The sequence below is a fragment of the Cebidichthys violaceus genome, unplaced genomic scaffold, assembly GCF_023349555.1.
Source record: "Cebidichthys violaceus isolate CVI_PGR_0920_01 unplaced genomic scaffold, fCebVio1.0.p SCAF_17, whole genome shotgun sequence".
NCBI lineage: Eukaryota > Metazoa > Chordata > Actinopteri > Perciformes > Stichaeidae > Cebidichthys > Cebidichthys violaceus.
Genome location: NW_027176340.1, coordinates 11,037,438 through 11,057,334, shown reverse-complemented (window position 1 = coordinate 11,057,334; position 19,897 = coordinate 11,037,438). Strand labels below are relative to the sequence as shown.

The window sequence follows — 19,897 nt, the reverse complement described above, 5'->3', positions numbered from 1 at the left end:
CGACATAGATTCCAGAACTACCATCAGATCGTCTCTCCGGTAAACCCTCACAAGGCTGTGAGCAAACAAACACCAGAAACACAATGCGTAATATCCTTCAAAATCATCCAAAACTCCTTACCTTTTCGTTGTTCTGCTGTAAATCTCCGCTTATTTCCGTCAACAATATTTCGACGTATTTCCGGTGCGTATCTGAAATGTCCCCGTGCAGAAACAAGGGTCCGTCTAACAAAGGCGATCTTTTGCGCACGTTTCAGGTGACGCGCCACGGTTTTACTCCCTACTGGCTAACACGTCTGTCTATCAAAATCACGATGTGTTTGTTAAATAGCCAGGACTCAGACGCTTCTAAGGAGGGTCCATTGACTGAAATCGACCAACCATAGGCTGAGCTAGGAGACCTGGACTGGAAGCCAGATGAGAAATTCCCATGGATGACAGACATAAACAGGCTCAGAGAGGATCCAGGCTCTCTAAATGATGCCAAACTGCTGCATATGATAGATTGAACACTATTAGTCATAAAAGTGAAATATATAATTATATATTATATAAAATTACAATGGAACAGCTGGAACCAAATGACATTTTGGTTGACCTCGGCTGAAATCTCTGCACTCAAACCTCTCTAGCTCTTGAATGCTTCACTTTATCAAAGAAAACATTGTGCAGAGAGACTCTCAACCCATTGGGCTATGATCTGGGAGAGGTTTGAGCTTACAACTACAACATTAAAAAAAAAAATCTTATCAAAATTGGATTAATTTATAATCGGAGATAAAGAATTTCAATTTGTGCTGTGTTCCATCTTAATATTCTCTTAACCAGTAACATATATACTGATATTTACAAAGCTGAAGAAATCTCACAAGTGTCAGCTTTCTAAAATATCAAAACTATTAAAATACACCTTATATTTAGACGAAAAACACTCTCTTTACTATGGGTATAAAATAATCGATGAGAGGCCTACAAATAGGCTTAGGGCTTAATAGGTTTAACATCCTATCTGACGTTCAGTCAACAATTTGAGGGGGGAACCAAGTCATGACCAAAAGCAGAGTTTATCGAGACTGAGACAAAACCAAGACTTTGAGAGGTTGAGACCAAGACCAAGGCAGGGCGAGTCCAACAATGCATTCTGCATTTACGATCAAATGTGGAGCATGCAAACCACTTCACTTGCCTCTGGAGATGGTGAATTTGATGTGTGGAGATTTAACTTTCTTTTCTAATGTGGTTGACTCCGAGAGCCAGACCTTCAAAAAGTGTTCTTGAGACTGATCTTGAGTAAGACAACACTGACCCTTGTCAACCTGCCACACCCCCCTCTCCATCCCCTAGTAGCAGAGAGAGCTAAGGGGCAGAGGGGGTTGTTTAGCTGAATATATTGGTCTAGTCTGCCGACTCGTTGATCCTTTATCTGACTGAGGTTTGTGCAAGTTAGAATATATGGCCCCCGACCATGGCTCTGAAATATCAGTAGTGCTGCGTATTGATGAATCCATGGCGCTGTCCGTGGGGCTGAAGATTTGTGACTACGACGAGTGATCTGTTCATTGGGTTGTTTGCTAGTTGAGGGTGAACAAAAAGGAATCCATGCCCCTGTTTAAAATTAACAAATCACACGGACTGAATTTCAAGTTACAGAAAAAACATACATTTTGACTGTCTCATGCAGCTTAATATAAGCATAAAGTATCATTAGAGATTACTTTTATTATTTTCAAGGACTACCATAGGAAACATTGCAGTACTAAATCATTTTCCTCCACCATACAACCCCACGTCTAAAGTAGTCATGATCAGATGCATTTTGTTGCTGTTCTTCCTTTGCAGAAAGACACGCCCATCAAGTTCCACGTGCTGCTGACGTCCTATGAGCTGATCACTATAGATCAAGCCATTCTGGGCTCCATCACATGGGCCTGCCTGGTGGTAGATGAGGCCCACAGACTGAAGAACAACCAGTCAAAGGTAAAACGGTGTTTCTGGCACTGAAACAGCATGGATACTATCAGGGACACGAATAAAACAAACAGGAAAGGAGCAGGAACACAGAGAGATATGGGGAGGAAATGTTTGTGCATAAACTTATCCATGATAATCCATGATTTTGGAGGTAACATTGGAGTTTCACAAGCAGGAAGTTTCACATGCGTCATTGTATTCTTATTTGAGGCTGTCATATCTCGTACAATGTGTCCTGTCCAGTTTTTCAGAATCCTCAACGGGTACAAGATCTACTACAAGCTGCTGCTCACTGGGACTCCTCTTCAGAACAACTTGGAGGAGCTGTTCCACCTGCTTAACTTCCTCACCCCAGAGCGCTTCAAGTAAGTCCTCCCTCTCTCATCTTTATCACTCCCCCGTCTTTCTCTACTTCTCCATCTTACCAGTATCTGTAACTTTTCACTTACATTTCACTTGTTTACAGTCCTGTTATCCGTTTGTTGTGCACTTTCTTTTATATTCTATTGCTAATTTTAATATGTTCTATTTCTATTTCTTGCACTGTCTTGATTGTTGTTGATTGTTTGATGTTATTGCTTGTTTGTTATTGTTTAATGTTATCCACCTTCTGCCATGACAAATTCCTTGTAGGTGAAAACTTTCTTGGCAATAAATGGTTCTGATTCTGATTCTGATTCTAATCTGCAAGCTGGTGCATCAAATAGATCCCTAAAATGTTAATTAAAATGTAGTGAGTATTAAAAAACGGTCTTCTCTGCTTTTAATTCTTCTTTGTGCAGTAACCTCGAAGGCTTCCTGGAGGAGTTTGCAGACATCTCGAAGGAGGACCAGATCAAGAAGCTCCACGACCTGCTCGGCCCTCATATGCTCAGAAGGCTCAAAGCTGACGTCTTTAAGAACATGCCTTCAAAGACAGAGCTGATTGTCAGAGTGGAGCTCAGCCCCATGCAGAAGTAAGCACTGGGAAATAAAGACACAAAGAAATGTATTGCTGCTTTCCGTTTCATGTGGTACAACTTAAATGTCTGTTTTCTCCTATATACAGTAGTTTCTATAAATGTAACTTAATGCTTTTTAAATATGAATTAGAAACCATTACAAATGCTGTTGCTGTTGAGGTTTTACCTGTCAGCAGTCATGTGTTCCCCATGCAATAGTTAAAGCACTTTAATATACTTTAGGCCTGATTTGGTCAAGCTTATAACAGTAGGTTTTCCAGTAGATCCTGCTGCCATTTTGGAAAATAACATAATTTCACTTTACATGTTGTGAAAGCTTAAATGCTATTAACCACTAGCTTGCAATCCGTACTTCACTGTCAGAATATGACACGCACTGCCAGGCTTTTAATCACATCATGTTTCATGTTTTATTTATTTTATTCTTCTGCTGATTCAATCTGATTTCTGACCTGCAGGAAATATTACAAATTTATTTTGACACGGAATTTTGAGGCTCTGAACTCCAAAGGTGGAGGGAACCAAGTGTCCCTGCTCAATATTATGATGGACCTGAAGAAGTGCTGCAACCATCCCTACCTGTTCCCAGTGGCTGCTGTGGTAAGGCAGCGAAGCTAAGCACAGTTTAATATGTAATCTAAATTATTCTTGTCTCTTGGCCTAAAGACCCTATTTATATTTATTTATGTAAGTATTCATATATTTCTCCAGTTAATGCCTAGATTTTTTGATTTTTAAAAAAAATCTTTGCAGGAAGCTCCTGTGTTACCCAACGGCTCGTATGATGGAAACCAACTGGTGAAGTCCTCAGGAAAACTGACGCTGCTTCAGAAAATGCTGAAGAAGCTCAAAGATGAAGGACACAGAGTTCTCATTTTCTCTCAGGTAGCAGTCGAATAAATGTTGTGTCTGGGCTGGAAGACACAGCTTTCATTGATTGGTGGCCATGAAAATCCAGCCATCCATGTTTTATCAATTCCAATGCCAGCATCAGTTGTTAGGTGGTGAATCAGCTGATATTCCAAACATCTAATCAAAGATCGTTTTGCGTAAAAGGGCAGATTGTTCTTAATTTTAACATTTTATTTTGATCCCAGCTACATAAACTTGTAATAGCATTTTACATTTTTTCTTTCTTTTTTTTTTTTTTTACAGATGACAAAGATGTTGGATCTGCTTGAAGATTTTCTGGAGTTCGAGGGTTATAAATATGAACGTATTGATGGAGGGATTACTGGAGGCCTCAGGCAGGAGGCCATTGACCGCTTCAATGGTGAGTTTGTGAATTCAGGATCTGCCTGTGTGAGTTAGTGTGGATGCCTGTTCCTCCACTCACTCCCACACACAAACCGACTCCCCGCTTAGTTTTTTTGTGTCTTTTTTGCCACAGCGCCGGGCGCTCAGCAGTTCTGCTTCTTGCTTTCAACACGAGCCGGAGGTCTTGGCATCAACCTGGCGAGCGCCGACACTGTCATCATCTATGACTCTGACTGGAATCCTCACAACGACATCCAAGTACAGATTTTTTTCCGAGACTTTCAAATGGACACTTGCCTTCTGTTTTATAGCTTTTAACCTGCAGGTCGAACAACTGATGCTGCGTTCAAGGCGACTCGTAATTTTCCCAGTTAAATTTTCCAACTTTCGACTTCCAAGCGTTCCAGGTGCACGACGCCAAATGTGAACAAAAAACATGTCTGACTTGATGATTCTGTGTCTACACACACTATTTTGGCATTTTTATTAATGTTGGACTGTAACCAGCTATATATTAAATTGGAAAAATATTTTGAAATCAATTTACATGCACTATATGGTAGTATGTATTATTTTAATTAAATACAGTCAAATATACTTAAAGTTGCCTTTTAGTTGATGGTGTACTATTACAATATGCGCTTCCATTGCTGTGTGACGTCAGACAACTGCGTCTTCTTGATGTCGGGGTTGATGGATTTGCATTGCGTTGATTGAGTTTACAAGTAGGAACGTTCCATTGTACATTTTTCTAATAGGTCAGAAATTTCAAAGTTCCGAGGCGTCCTGATTGCAGCATAATGTGAATGCTTTTGTTTATTTCAGCTATTCCCTCCTCCGTCCTCTCCTGTAACTGTCGCTGTCCCTTTCCTATTGGCCCCTCTTTCCAATCTCCCAGGCTTTTAGCAGAGCCCATCGTATCGGCCAAAACAGGAAGGTGATGATCTACCGCTTTGTGACGCGGGGCTCAGTGGAGGAGCGAATCACTCAGGTGGCAAAGAGAAAGATGATGCTGACCCACCTGGTGGTGCGGCCCGGCCTCGGCTCCAAAACTGGCTCTATGTCCAAACAAGAACTGGACGATATCCTCAAGTTTGGCACTGAGGAGCTTTTTAAAGATGAGATGGAAGCCATGGGTATGCGAGCCATGGGTACACGAGCCATGGGTACGTCTGCACTTCCATCGTTACACATCAATGTGTAGTAATGGTTGAGACAATTGGAAGTTTAGTCATTTCTTGTATTTCTCAATAGTAAGTTTCCATTACTGTCACTTTCAAATGCAGAAAAGGGGTGTCCTCTTGCTCCGTTTGTGCTAAAAATCTGTGCTCCTGCAGATCCACATTTCCACAAAAGGGTTATAACTGGAGACAGGTAGAGGCTGCTAATATCAGTAAAAGGGGGTCTGAAAAGCAAGTGACAAAATTACAAAATGCCTGGGACTCCATATAATTGTTGGTTATGCAGTCATTCAAAAGTTCTCTTTTAGGTCAAATCCAACATATACAGAGGACGCCATACCCGAAAGTTAGTTTACAAAGCAAAACTACTTCACTTATAAATGATCAATCTGAGAACCCATCGTCTGTCTGTCTGGTCAAGACTTCGGTCCGATTAGTAACTGGAGATGCGAGATTGGAGTTGGAGTTAGAGTACGGCCACATTGCAAGAAGCCAGTTTAAAAGCTCATTTTAAACCGATAATAAGCAAAATCATCTGCAGACGAGAGTCGTGGGTTCTGAGATTGCATTTCTGCCAATGCGTTCCGCCTCTTTTTGCTCTCCACTCAGACTGTTCACCTGCATTCAACCAAAACCTGCTCCAATGCAAACAGACTACTAACATAAACAAATATGACTGCAGAATCTGTTTGTAGAGATTAATAATACATTATACCATGAATTAACCAAAACTGCGGGATTCTGGAGGCTTAACCAAAAAGGATAGAGGTAGTCTGGGCTAGCCACACCAGGGTGAGAATATAGGACCCAGAGCCCCCCCCCCCCCCCTTTGTAAACTATATTTGTATGTGTTTCAACTAAACTAACAAATGTAGCCACGAAACCTGGAATTCTCGTCAACAGGTGACAACAAAGAGGGCGAGGAGGGCAATGTGATTCACTATGACGACGACGCCATCTCCAATCTGCTGGACCGCAGCCAGGACGCCACCGAAGACACGGAGATCCAGAACATGAACGAGTACCTGAGCTCCTTCAAGGTGGCTCAGTATGTGGTGAAAGAAGAGGACGGAGAGGTGAGGATATAGTTTCCTTTAAGCCTGATGAATCAGAATGAGTAGGGTCAGGCGAATGAAAAGGAGGCCGCCAGTTTGTTCGCACAGCACGATTTTAAAGAGGGGTGATGTGGTGCATATGTTTGCTGACTTTAGAGGGCCGGGATATTGTAAAAGGTATTATTGGACAAATGACAAAATAAATATTTTGTTAAATGTTTAACGATGTAGGACATTTTTTTAAGGCCCAAAGGACACACACTGGAGGACGCGTAAAGCTGAATGTAACGAAAGATTTGTGTTTGTCTATAATGAAAGAACTCACAGGCTGCTTTTTATTTCACAATTGGTCCACCAGGAACCCGAGCCTTTTAACTTGGTGTCTTGTTACTTGGTGTCGGCACATTAAAACATAATTACACAATGAAATATTGACACATAAGGTGCAATATGTAACACAAAGGCCTTTAGAAAAATACTGAAAGCCAAGAAATTGTTTCTCAGTTAAGCATAACTAGTTGATATGTTTTTAGAGAAACCATGTATCCTCATGAAATAATTGTGTTGTAATTATTATTTAGTTTGTGATGCCTTGTGCCCCTGATTTTATCTTCAGGGTCAACTGTTCACAAATAAGTTTAGGATTTTAAAAAGCTGACGGTATCATTGTTGGAAGATTTTTTTTCTTCTATTTGTCACAGACATACAGTGATATATTTAATATCTTCTCTCTGACATATCGGATTAAATATCAACATTTGTCTTTGTGTGTCCACGTGCAGGAGGAGGTGGAGCGGGAGATCATCAAGCAAGAGGAGAACGTGGACCCAGACTACTGGGAGAAGCTCCTTCGCCACCACTACGAGCAGCAGCAGGAGGATCTGGCCCGCAACCTCGGCAAAGGCAAACGCATCCGAAAGCAGGTCAACTACAACGACACGACCCAGGAGGACCAAGGTAGGCTCTGTCAACAGACGCGTGGCGCTGGTCTATCAGGACTCACAGCTTGTTGTTTTGCCTTATGCCTTTATTGACTCATTTTAAACGTGTTATCCTTTAAAGGGACAGTGTGGAGCATTTAGAGGGACCTGTTGGCAGAAATGGAACATATTATTAATAAGTATGTTTTCTTTAGTGTACAAAAAGAATTGTTGCGTGTTTGTTACCTTAGAATGAGTTTATAACTACAGACGGAGCAGGTCCTCATCACAGATTCTGTTTCTACAGTAGCCCAGAGCAGAAAAACGTCCTCGATAAAGACATTCAACGTTTTTGTGTTTTTATTGATTAAGTGTCAGCCACCATAGTTGTCCCGCACACTTGGCCACATGGGCGAAGTTCTCGTTGGTTGTAATCTGCAACCTCACCGCTAGATGTTGCCAAATCCTACACACTGGCCCTTTAATATTGTCATACCAAATTAGTGGCTGTGTTTCGGAAGCAACAGCCCTTAAAATTAAAATAAAAATTTTACATCTTGGTGCCATAGACTGTAAATAAGAATTGGATGTTGTCACCGTGACGTTACCCATTGGTTTGTGGACTACGTTTTGAAATCTCAAGTTTGGAACTTTTGCCGTCGCCATCTCGTTTTTTAATATTGTACAGGCCAACGTAATACCCTCTCTGCTGGATTCAGTGCAGGTCAACAGCTCTCGTTGTGGCATACGATCGACTCTGATATGAAACTCACCATCCCAATCGGCTAATTCAATAACAGAACAGTGCTACTCACATCTCACGTGCCTGGCTTCATTAGTGAGCTAATTTAATAATTTGGGTGTATCAGTTCAGGCGAGAACGGCACAGAAATTAATCTGTGTTTATTAAATCCTCTTAGATTGTAAATCTCAACAAGAGCTGTTGACCTCCATTAAATCTGCCACAGAGTGTGTTATACTGGCCTAAAGCTCCCTTGTATCTCAAGCATGTATATAGTTTTTAGTGAAACGCTTCTTTTTCATCGTTCAACCAATCTATTGCATCCTGTAGTTGTACTTTTAAGAGTCCTGAGTGCCACAGTTCAACAGCAGTTGGCTGTTGAGAGTGTAAAGATTTCAAAGCCTGCCATAGCTCAGAGTACCCTCTAAGTTTAAAGTGACTGTCTGGCAGAGGAGTCAACTCTCACCTCACTTCCAGAGGACACAAGTGCAGTGTGTGCATGCCAAGCTGTAGTGGTCTGTAGTAATCTGCAGTGCCATGGCGCCCCCAGGTGGCCTCCAACAGAAGCGATCGCAATGTGCTGTTTCTCTCTGATGTGTTGCTCAGAGTGGCAGGATGATCTTTCAGACAATCAGTCGGAGTACTCCGTGGGGTCCGAGGACGAGGACGAAGATTTTGAAGAGAGGCCTGAAGGTAGGCAGCAAAAAAAAACCAGTATCTGTATAGTATCCTCTTCACACTGGAGAGAGGTCCTCAAAACAATGCGTTTCATTTTATTTAATTTTTTGCAGGTGGACGCAGACAGTCTCGTCGGCAGATGAAGAATGAGAAAGACAAACCTCTGCCACCCTTACTGGCACGAGTTGGGGGCAGTATTGAGGTATGAATTCAACAGGATATCCTGTGCATCTTAAAGTGGCGGTATGAACCCCTGTTTTTGGCAGCATGACATGTGAGGCAAGGGGATAATTCTTCATTCCCATCACTCTGTGTAACGGGGCAACCAAGGACAGAGTTATAAGAGAAGATAAGATAGACTTTATTGTACTGAAGGAAATTTGTCTTGGAAACATAGTGTCTGCTGTTAAAACAATACAAAATTAAAGCTGCAAGCAGCGATGAACGGGCCCTCGCCTCCTCCCGCACGTCGGGGGTGCCGGCGGGACTCCAACGTATGCAGCCGAGATCGTCTGCGACAGTCGGACAACGCGCGTCGGAGTCCGATGATTTTTTTCTGCTTGGACCGCGTGACGCAGGAAATGATGCTATGCAAATAGTCCACAGCATCCTGTATCCGCTGTGTGGTGCTACAGAGCATGCAAAAACATGTTTTATGTTGCTCTATAACAACTGTAGACGACATTGTGTAAAAGTCATGTAAATCGGATGCCAGTTGTCAAAAAACGCATAATTACTTTGGCCAGCAGGTGGCCCTGTGAGTATTCGTGAAAATTAGCTTGTAGACATCCTCAGGCCATGAGTGTTATTAAGCATGGGAAGTTTAGGAGCGTTTGGAACAAGTCCGGCTGAGTTACATCAGCTTTTTTCATGGGGAGTCACGTAAAGTAGCCGCCCGCTACGGCTAAGCCATTCCGTCAAATATAAAGCTTTTGATAACTTTTAATCACAAAGGTCTTGAGACTGTACCGACCAAATTTGAAGTGGATCCGACAAAGTGCCTAGGAGGAGTTCGTTAAAGTATAGCGACTAGAAATGAGCCTAAATCCATTGAAAAATGACACAAAAATCAAAATGGCCGACTTCCGGTACGGTTTAGAGCATGGTCCCAATAGACTTATTTGTAAGTCTCTCTGAGATACATAATCCTACCAAGTTTCATACAGGTACCTCAAACGTAGCGCTGGGGCTGCTCTTTTGAAATATTGTAGGGGGCGCTATGGAGGCAATTTAAAACGGCCAAGCCAAACACCCATATAAAATATGTCCTACCATTACCTATTACACATGTATAAAGTTCCATGAGTTTTTGAGCATCGCAAGCCACTGATCCATCAGCCTACTTTTTCATGGCGAATGAAGCGTTGCCGCGGCAACAGCGTTCAACGAAAACTCCCAATATTCATGATGGTGCATCATCAACGTGTTAAGACTATCTTTACAACATTTCAGACTGATCTGGTGAACTGGGTAGGAGGAGTATATAAAAGTATAAAATATGACATTTCCTTTTGCCAGTAGGTGGCACTATGAGTTATTGAACATTTTTCAATTGAAATATGCTAAGAGTTGAAGTAGCATCATGCATAAGAAATTTCGTGCAGATTGAATAATGTACCTTGGAGTTATAACAACTTCTTTTTTCCCGGCCAATGAGGTAAAATGGCCGCCTCGCCACGTCAAGGTTCTTTGATGAAAACTCTAGCTTTTGATAACTTTTCATCACAAAGGTCTTACGAGCATCCTGACCAAATCTGAAGTTGATCGCATGAATTCTCTAGGAGGAGTTTGTTAAAATAAAAAGGCTGAAAACATGAAAAATCACCAAAAAACTGAAATTGAGTGAAATACTGTAGTGCCCCCTAAAGGTTGAATGGAATGAAAATTGCAGGCTATGTTCCACCATGCAATATGCACAAATACTGCAAATTTGGTGATTTTAGGATACACGGTTGAGAAGTTATGTGTATTGAAAGACAAGCCACGCCCCAAGAAGTTCATTGGTCCGTATCTTCTAAACGCTTTAAGATATCAACAAGCTTTTGCTAAACTTTTGTGATGGAGATCTAAAAAATATCAACAGCAAATTTGGTAGCAATTGGACAAAGCATCTAGGAGCAGTTATGAAAAATTTGTTTTTCACAAAATTCAAGATGGCGGAAAATTTTTCCAGGCGGAGATTAGGGGTCTGAGAGGCTTTTTTGTAGAGCTAGTGGATCTGGACATGTGTGTCGAATTTCGAGTAAATCGGACATACTGGCCGAGGGGCGTCGCCGGTCCAACTTTGAGGGGGCGCTAGAGAGCCATTTTTTTTCACACAAATATACAACCTATATCATACACTAAGTTTCACCAAACCTGACAAGACTGCAAAATTTGGTGAGTTTTCATGCATGGCAAGTACCCCAAATATGCTCCCAAACGATAAAAATAAAAATCATAATAATAATAAAAACTCTTAGAAACTCAATAGGGCCTTCGCTGACCCGACGTTGTCGGTGGCTCGGGCCCTAATTAAAGCTGCAAGCAGCGATGAACGGGCCCTCGCCTCCTCCCGCACGTCGGGGGTGCCGGCGGGACTCCAACGTATGCAGCCGAGATCGTCTGCGACAGTCGGACAACGCGCGTCGGAGTCCGATGATTTTTTTCTGCTTGGACCGCGTGACGCAGGAAATGATGCTATGCAAATAGTCCACAGCATCCTGTATCCGCTGTGTGGTGCTACAGAGCATGCAAAAACATGTTTTATGTTGCTCTATAACAACTGTAGACGACATTGTGTAAAAGTCATGTAAATCGGATGCCAGTTGTCAAAAAACGCATAATTACTTTGGCCAGCAGGTGGTGCTGTGAGTATTAGTGAAAATTAGCTTGTTGACATCCTCAGGCCATGAGTGTTATCAAGCATGGGAAGTTTAGGAGCGTTTGGAACAAGTCCGGCTGAGTTACACCAGCTTTTTTCATGGGGAGTCACGTAAAGTAGCCGCCCGCTACGGCTAAGCCATTCCGTCAAACGTAAAGCTTTTGATAACTTTTAATCACAAAGGTCTTGAGACTGTACCGACCAAATTTGAAGTAGATCCGACAAAGTGCCTAGGAGGAGTTCGTTAAAGTATAGCGACTAGAAATGAGCCTAAATCCATTGAAAAATGACACAAAAATCAAAATGGCCGACTTCCGGTACGGTTTAGAGCATGGTCCCAATAGACTTATTTGTAAGTCTCTCTGAGATACATAATTCTACCAAGTTTCATACAGGTACCTCAAACGTAGCGCTGGGGCTGCTCTTTTGAAATATTGTAGGGGGCGCTATGGAGGCAATTTAAAACGGCCAAGCCAAACACCCATATAAAATATGTCCTCCCATTACCTATAACACATGTATAAAGTTCCATGAGTTTTTGAGCATCGCAAGCCACTGATCCATCAGCCTACTTTTTCATGGCGAATGAAGCGTTGCCGCGGCAACAGCGTTCAACGAAAACTCCCAATATTCATGATGTTGCATCATCAACGTGTTAAGACTATCTTTACCAAATTTCAGACTGATCTGGTAAACTGGCTAGGAGGAGTAAATAAAAGTATAAAATATGACATTTCCTTTTGCCAGTAGGTGGCACTATGAGTTATTGAATTTTTTTCACTTTAAATGTGTTTAGGGTTGCACTAGCATCATGCATAAGAAGTTTTGTGCAGATTGGATAATGTACCTTGGAGTTATAACAACTTCTTTTTTCCCGGAAAATGAGGCAAAATGGCCGCCCTGCCACGTCAAGGTTCTTTGATGAAAACTCTAGCTTTTGATAACTTTTCATCACAAAGGTCTTAAGAGCATCCCGACCAAATTTGAAGTCGATCGCATGAATTCTCTAGGAGGAGTTCGTTCAAATACAAAGTCTGAAAACGCGAAAAATCACCAAAAAACTGAAATTGAGTGAATTACTGTAGTGCCCCCTATGGGTTGAATGGAATGAAAATTGCAGGGTATGTTCCACCATGCAATATGCACAAATACTGCAAATTTGGTGATTTTAGGATATACGGTTGAGAAGTTATGTGTATTGAAAAACAAGCCACGCCCCAAGAAGTTCATTGGTCCGTATCTTCTTAACGCTTTAAGATATCAACAAGCTTTTGATAACCTATGTGATATTGATCCAATAATGATCCACAGAAAATTTGGTATCAATCGGACCAAGTGTGTAGGAGGAGTTCTCAAAAATGTGTTTTTCACAAAATTCAAGATGGCGGAAAATTTTTCCAGGCGGAGATTAGGGGTCTGAGAGGCTTTTTTTTAGAGCTAGTGGATCTGGACATGTGTGTCGAATTTCGAGTAAATCGGACATACTGGCCGAGGGGCGTCGCCGGTCCAACTTTGACCCCATAGAATTTCAATAGGGCCTTCGCTGGCCCGACGTTGTCGGTGGCTCGGGCCCTAATAAAAACTCTTAGAAACTCAATAGGGCCTTCACTGGCCCGACGTTGTCGGTGGCTCGGGCCCTAATAATAATTAAAGCTGCAAGCAGCGATGAGCGGGCCCTCGCATCTTTGCGTACGTCGAGGGTACTTACGAGACCTCAGCTTACGCGGCCAAGAATGTCTGCGACCATCAGATAACACGACCACGAGTTAAACGTTTTTTTCCTGCTTGGAGTATTTGACCCTGGAAATTGTGCTTTGCAAATAGTCCACCACTTCCTGCAACCACTGTGTGGCGCTAAACAACATGCGTCAACATAATTTATTTTGCTCTATATCAAGTGTAGACAACATCATGTAACTTTCATGTGAATCGGATATTGTTTGTCAAATAATGCTGATTTCCTTTCGCCATTAGGTGGCGCTTTGACTTAGATGGAAAATTGGCTTGTAGACATCCTCAAGCCATGACTGTTATGAAGCATGGCATGTTTGGGACAGATTTGAACAAGTCCAGTGGAGATACATCAGCTTGCTGTTTCATGGGGAGTCACGTAAAATGGCCGCCACGCCACGGCTACACCATTCAATCAAACGTAAAGCATTTGATAACTTTTAATCACAAAGGTCTTTAGATTGTAGTGGATCTGAAAAACTCCCTAGGAGGAGTTTGTTAAAGTATAGCACCTGGAAATTGTCAAAAATGAATGGAAAATGCACACAAAGATCAGACCAGACTTCCAGTATGGTTTACAGCATCGTCTCAAGAGACTTTTTTTAAATCTACATGTGGTACATGTGCCTACTAAATTTCATACATGGGGCTGGGGCTGCTTTGTTGAAAATTTGCAGGGGGCACTATCGAGGCAATTTATAATGGCCAAGCCAAAAATCCACATGAAATCTGTATTTGCATCACCTATGACATATGTACAAAGTTCCATGAGTTGAATATCCCAAGTTACAAATAAATCTATCCAAATGAGCATTCCCGATTCTCTCGTACAGTCAAACGTCCGTCTCCTGATTCAAATAAATCATCCAAGCAACAAGTCCATACACTACTTCATGGTGATCTAGCAATAGCTTGTCTTAACAACTGGTTTCAAATGCACAGCTAACAGTATGAAAGCAAAGCTAACGATTAGTATGATAATGCTAATGGCTGATCGCAATTAGCAACACAACTTATTTTACACTGTAACATTTAGTCACAGTCCAACGTCCGTCTCCTGAATCAAATAAATCATCTAAGCAACAAGTCCATACACTACTTCATGGTGATCTAGCCATAGCTTAAGCCCCTAGGTCCCCCATTTGGACGCAAGTGTACATAAAACGTACAGAGTTTAGTGTACAAAGTGACTGCCAAAGAACCCACGAAGAACGAATATAATGACGTTATAGTTCTGGAAAAACATCAGAAACTTGGGAACAACATGAACCAAGCCACAACTCCCATCAACCAAGCAAACAAATAACAAAATATCATAAATCATAACTCAATATCACTGGACCTGAGCAGAGAAAACAGCTGCTACGTGCTAGCTACGAAAATGCTGCATGAAAAAGCATGTCCGCTTGACGCAGATTACGGAGATATCCTCCATTTCTCTCCCCGGTAAACCATCGCAGAGATATTCAGCATCAAGCACAAAAAAGTCACACAGCTTTATCGAATATTGTACTCACTTTTGGTCGAATCACAGCGAAAAAATTGATATTTCCGTACTTCCACTTATTCTGATTGGCTATTAGTGCTGTCAATCATCTAACTTTCAATTCCCTGCAATTCTATTGGCTTATAGGAGGGCTCAATGGCGAAAATCGGAGAAAGGGGGGCTGAACTGCAGCCCTGAACAGAGAGAGAGGGCTGGATCTGAAAAAAGTTGAATGAACACAGAGACTTAGAAAGAGTTTAGAAAGGGCTTAGGGCCTTCAAATAAAGCCCAAACTGCTCTATTTAGATGTAGTGAACACCATTAGTGATATATACAAGTGAAATATATAGTTTGGTACATCATAAAGTTAAAATAACACACATTGTGCAACATGTGTAAATATTGGAATCCTCGCCTGAAATTTCTGTACTATATCCTCTCTAGCTTATGAATGCTTCACTTTATCTAAGTGAAAATGTGAATAGAGACATATAGTTATATGATCTGGGACAGCTTGAAAGCTTGGATCTACATGATTTCAAAAAAAAAAAATCCTGAAATTGCTTTTTTTTTCAGGCGAAAGTTAGAATTTTCAATTTGTGCTGTGTGCCATCTTAATTTACTCTTAACCAGTAACATATTTACTGATATTTACACATATAAACACATCTCACAAGTGTTAGGGTTATTTTATGACCAAACGTATTAAAGTAGCCCTTACAGTTGCAACACTACACTCATTGTAGTATGGGTATGCTATTTTCGAGCTGAGGCCTAGAAATAGGCTGGGGCTTAACAACTGGTTTCAAATGCACAGCTAACAGTATAAAAGCACAGCTAACAGTATGAAAGCAAAGCTAACGGTTATTATGCTAATGCTAACGGCTAATCGCGATTAGTTACACAACTTGTTTTACACTATAACATTTAGTCACAGTATAGAAAACAATTCACAAACTCGTATTTACCTCTTGTACATCACAACAGTCCAAACCATAGGATAACTGGTCGTCAGCCATTAAGTTATGAACATTATTGCAGTCTCACAATAGTCACTATTCACTTGATGGTGATAATTCGCTTCTCCATTTCTCCAACACACTGAACCTGGCCGCATACGACTAAGCCCCACCCCTCTACATGAGAATGGGCTTGGATTGGCTGTTAGTTTCAGGACAAGCCAATTAATAAACAAAGTCAAAACAAAGATTGACATATCATACTGCTACACAAGTTAGGCTGTTAGGGAGAACACACGTTCTGAATCATGTACTTATCAAACAAACTATGCTCATTTGCATGAACTGCAACTTTTGAACTGTAAAGCTTATGAGTCTCTTATTGAAATACATTTTATCCACCCATATCTATTTTTACCCATACTTGTACAGTTTTAACTTGGTTTTAGAAAACTATTTATATCCTGATGTCTGAATTAATTTTTAACAAGGGCTACACCAATATTCTACTAGTTCCTGAATCCACTATGTAGCGCTAGAGAACACATGCAAACATGCATTATGTTGCTCTACAACAAGTGCTCTTTTAGGGTCTATATCAAGTGTAGACAACATCATGTAAATTACATGTGAATCGGATATTGTTTGTCAAATAACGCAGATTTCCTTTCGCCATTAGGTGGCGCTTTGACTTATATGGAAAATTGGCTTGTAGACATCCTCAGGCCATAACTGGTATCAAGCATGGCAAGTTTGGGACAGATTTGAACAAGTCCAGTGGAGATACATCAGCTTGCTGTTTCATGGGGAGTCACGTAAAATGGCCGCCACGCCACGGCTACACCATTCAATCAAACGTAAAGAATTTGATAACTTTTAATCACAAAGGTCTTTAGATAGTACTGACCAAATTTGAATTGGATCCGCAAAATTCCCTAGGAGGAGTTTGTTAAAGTATAGCGCCTAGAAATGGTCAAAAATGAATGGAAAATTCAAACAAAAATCAAAATAGCAGACTTCCAGTATAATTTATTATTATTATTATTTTTTTTTTTTAAGTCTCAATGTGATACATGTGTCTACTAAATTTCATACATCTAGGTGAAATGTACCGCTGGGGCTGCTCTTTTGAATATTGGTAGGGGGCGCTGTCAAGGCAATTTCTAAAAGAAAAGGCAAAACCCCATATTAGTTATTTATGTTTATCACCTTTGACACATGTGCAAAGTTCCATGACTATTTGTTCATCCTAAGCCACAGAAAACTGAGCTTCCATTTCACGGTGAATAATGCGTTGCCATGGCAACATATTTTAACGAAAACTCACAAAATTCATGATGAAGTATCATCAATGTCTCAAGGCTTTCCTCAGAAAATGTGAGGTCCATCAGATCAACTGGCTAGGAGGAGTACATCAAAGTATAAAACGTGTCATTTCCTTTTGCCAGTAGGTGGCGCTATGACTTTGAGAACATTTTGGCATGGAAATGTGCTCAAGCCTGAAATAGCATTATGCATAACAAATTTTGGGCAGATTGGACAATGTACCTCTGAGTTACAACAACTCCCTCTTTCATAGCGAATGGCACAAAATGTGAGCGAAGTGGGTGCACGCCATGTCAAGGTCGTTCAATGAAAACTCACCATTTTTATACTTTTCATCACAAAGGTCTTTAAATTGTCCTGACCAAATTTGATGTTGATCGCATAAACTCTGTAGGAGGAGTTTGTCAAAATACAAAGCCTGAAAACGTAGTTTAATGGGAGTCGCATAAAATGAACGCCACGCCACAGCTACGCCATTCCATCAAACATAAAGCTTTTGATAACTTTTAATCACAAAGGTCTTTGGATTGTACTGTCCAAATGTGAAGTGGCTCTGACAAAGTCCCTAGGAGGAGTTCGTTAAAGTATAGCAACTAGAAATTGAGGGAAAATTCACATAAAAATCAAAATGGACGACTTTTGGTTGATTTTAGAGCATGGTCCCAAGAGACTTTTTTGTAAGTCTCCATAGGATACATGTGCCACCCAAATTTCATACATGTAGGTTAAACGAGGCGCTGGGGCTGCTTTGTTGAAAATCTGCAGGGGGCGCTATCGAGACAATTTATAACGACCAAGCCAAAACTCCACATGAGATCTTTAATTTCATCACCTACGACATATGTACAAAGTTTCATGAGTTTTTGAGTATCCCAAATCACAGAAAAATCAGCTTGCTTTTTCATGGCGAACAAAGCGTTGCCACGGCAACAGAGTTATACGAAACCTCACAATATTCATGATGAACTATCATCAATGTATAAAGGCTTTCTTTCTAGAATGTGAGGTTGATCTGGTGAAATGGCTAGGCGGAGTACATCAAAGTGTAAAACTTGTCATTTCCCTTTGCCAGTAGGTGGCGCTATGATTATGTGAAAATTGAGGCATGGGAATGTTTTTAGGCCTGGACTAGCATTCTGCATAAGAAATTTTGGGCAGATTTGACAATGTACTTTGGAGTTACAACAACTTCAATTTTCATGAAAAATTGACCAAAATGGATGCCACGCCACGCCAAGGTTGTTGCATGAAAACTCATGATTTTGATAACTTTTCATTATAAAAGTCTTAAGATTGTGCTGACCAAATTTGAAGCCGATCGCATAAATACTGTAGGAGGAGTTTGTGAAAATACAAAGCCTGAAAACGGGAAAAATGGCCAAAAAGAGCTAACTACTGTAGCGTCCCCTAGTGGCTGAAGGAAATGAAAATGTGAGGGTACGTTACAGTTTGCTATGTGGACATTTGCCTCAAATGTTGTGATGATAGGCACAATGGTTTTAAAGTGAGGTTGATTGATGTACAGAGCCACGCCCCTGATAAGTTCATTGGCCCATAACTTGATAACTCGATAAGTTAACAAAAAACTTTTGGGGGGGTTTTGATGAAAGTGAATGAATAATGATCCACAGCAAATTTGGTAGCAATCTGACACAGCGTTTAGGAGCAGTTTGCAAAAATGTGTTTTTCACAAAAATGAAAATGATGGAAATCTGAATGGGCGGAGCTAAAAAATTTGAGTGTAATGATTGTAGAGCAGATGGAGCTGAATATGTGTGTCAAAGTTCATGTTAATCAGACATGTTGGGTGAAGGCCGTGGCCTGTGAAACTGTAGGGGGCGCTAGTGAGCCATTTTGTCATACATGAGCATGTAACCCATAAAATCTCAAATTTTCACGCAGTCCTGATCCGCCTGCCAAATTTGGGGAGTTTTTGAGTATGATAAAGCCCTGAAAAATGCGATTTTAGAGGGAAATAATAATAATTAAAGCTGCAAGCAGCATTGATCGGGCCCTCGCAACGTCACACACGTCGAGGGTACTGGCAGGACTCTGGTTGATGCGGCAATGCATTTCTGTGACCATCATACACTGCATGCACAAGTTAGATGATATTTCCTGCGTCGACCAGCAGCATAGCAAGACCATGTTGCCAGGTCTTAAGCCTCAAATGTTTTGAGTGTACCTCCGATACAATCATAAATGTAAGCCTGTTAAGATCATTAAGAAAATGAACGTGTGAATGTGCTTCAGTATTTGTAACATAACAGACTGTCAGGTTACTGGGATGGAGTTCAACTCCCTGCAGTGTCCTACTGATTGTATTTGGACTTACATGAAAGTTAACAGAACAGCAGTGTCATTTGTTTTTACTTGAACACTTTAATTTGACACTGTTTTCATTTTAAGCTCTTCTGTAACTTTAGATTGTAGTGTGAGGCATTCATTGTAACATTTAACCTGATTCTCATGTAGAAGCTCTAGACAGATCATTTATACTAATGCCCACTGACATGGTTTGAAAAACACTGTTGATTAACTTTTGTTCTCCAAGCATCTTAGTTTGCACATATTTAGATCAGAGAAGTCTTTTTCTCATGGTGTGCCCACAAACCCTGTTTGGGCCGCTGTTATTATAGAATTCTGTTTACGTCCGTGGTTGCCAGTAGGTGGCGCTATGACTATGAGTTAATATTGGCATGCAGAAGTCCTAAAATCACGACAGCAATCAAGCATGTCAAGTTTGGGGCAGTTTTGACAAAGTAA

The 19,897-nt window shown here is 41.0% G+C and overlaps 1 protein-coding gene across 6 annotated transcripts in view; it reads left to right on the top strand.

Moving 5' to 3' along the window:
* chd5 (chromodomain helicase DNA binding protein 5) overlaps nucleotides 1-19,897 on the top strand; it is a 69,776-nt gene that overhangs the window by 26,255 nt on the left and 23,624 nt on the right. For 5 of the 6 annotated variants that reach the window (XM_068712578.1, XM_068712581.1, XM_068712579.1 and 2 more), the window contains exons 16-27: nucleotides 1,840-1,977; nucleotides 2,215-2,336; nucleotides 2,754-2,927; nucleotides 3,392-3,533; nucleotides 3,687-3,818; nucleotides 4,089-4,206; nucleotides 4,324-4,448; nucleotides 5,089-5,356; nucleotides 6,275-6,447; nucleotides 7,209-7,383; nucleotides 8,695-8,781; nucleotides 8,880-8,968. In XM_068712578.1, the coding sequence (XP_068568679.1) occupies nucleotides 1,840-1,977; nucleotides 2,215-2,336; nucleotides 2,754-2,927; nucleotides 3,392-3,533; nucleotides 3,687-3,818; nucleotides 4,089-4,206; nucleotides 4,324-4,448; nucleotides 5,089-5,356; nucleotides 6,275-6,447; nucleotides 7,209-7,383; nucleotides 8,695-8,781; nucleotides 8,880-8,968 (1,743 nt within the window). The remainder of the gene's footprint in view (nucleotides 1-1,839; nucleotides 1,978-2,214; nucleotides 2,337-2,753; nucleotides 2,928-3,391; nucleotides 3,534-3,686; nucleotides 3,819-4,088; nucleotides 4,207-4,323; nucleotides 4,449-5,088; nucleotides 5,357-6,274; nucleotides 6,448-7,208; nucleotides 7,384-8,694; nucleotides 8,782-8,879; nucleotides 8,969-19,897) is intronic. The other variant, XM_068712580.1, reaches the window with a different exon arrangement.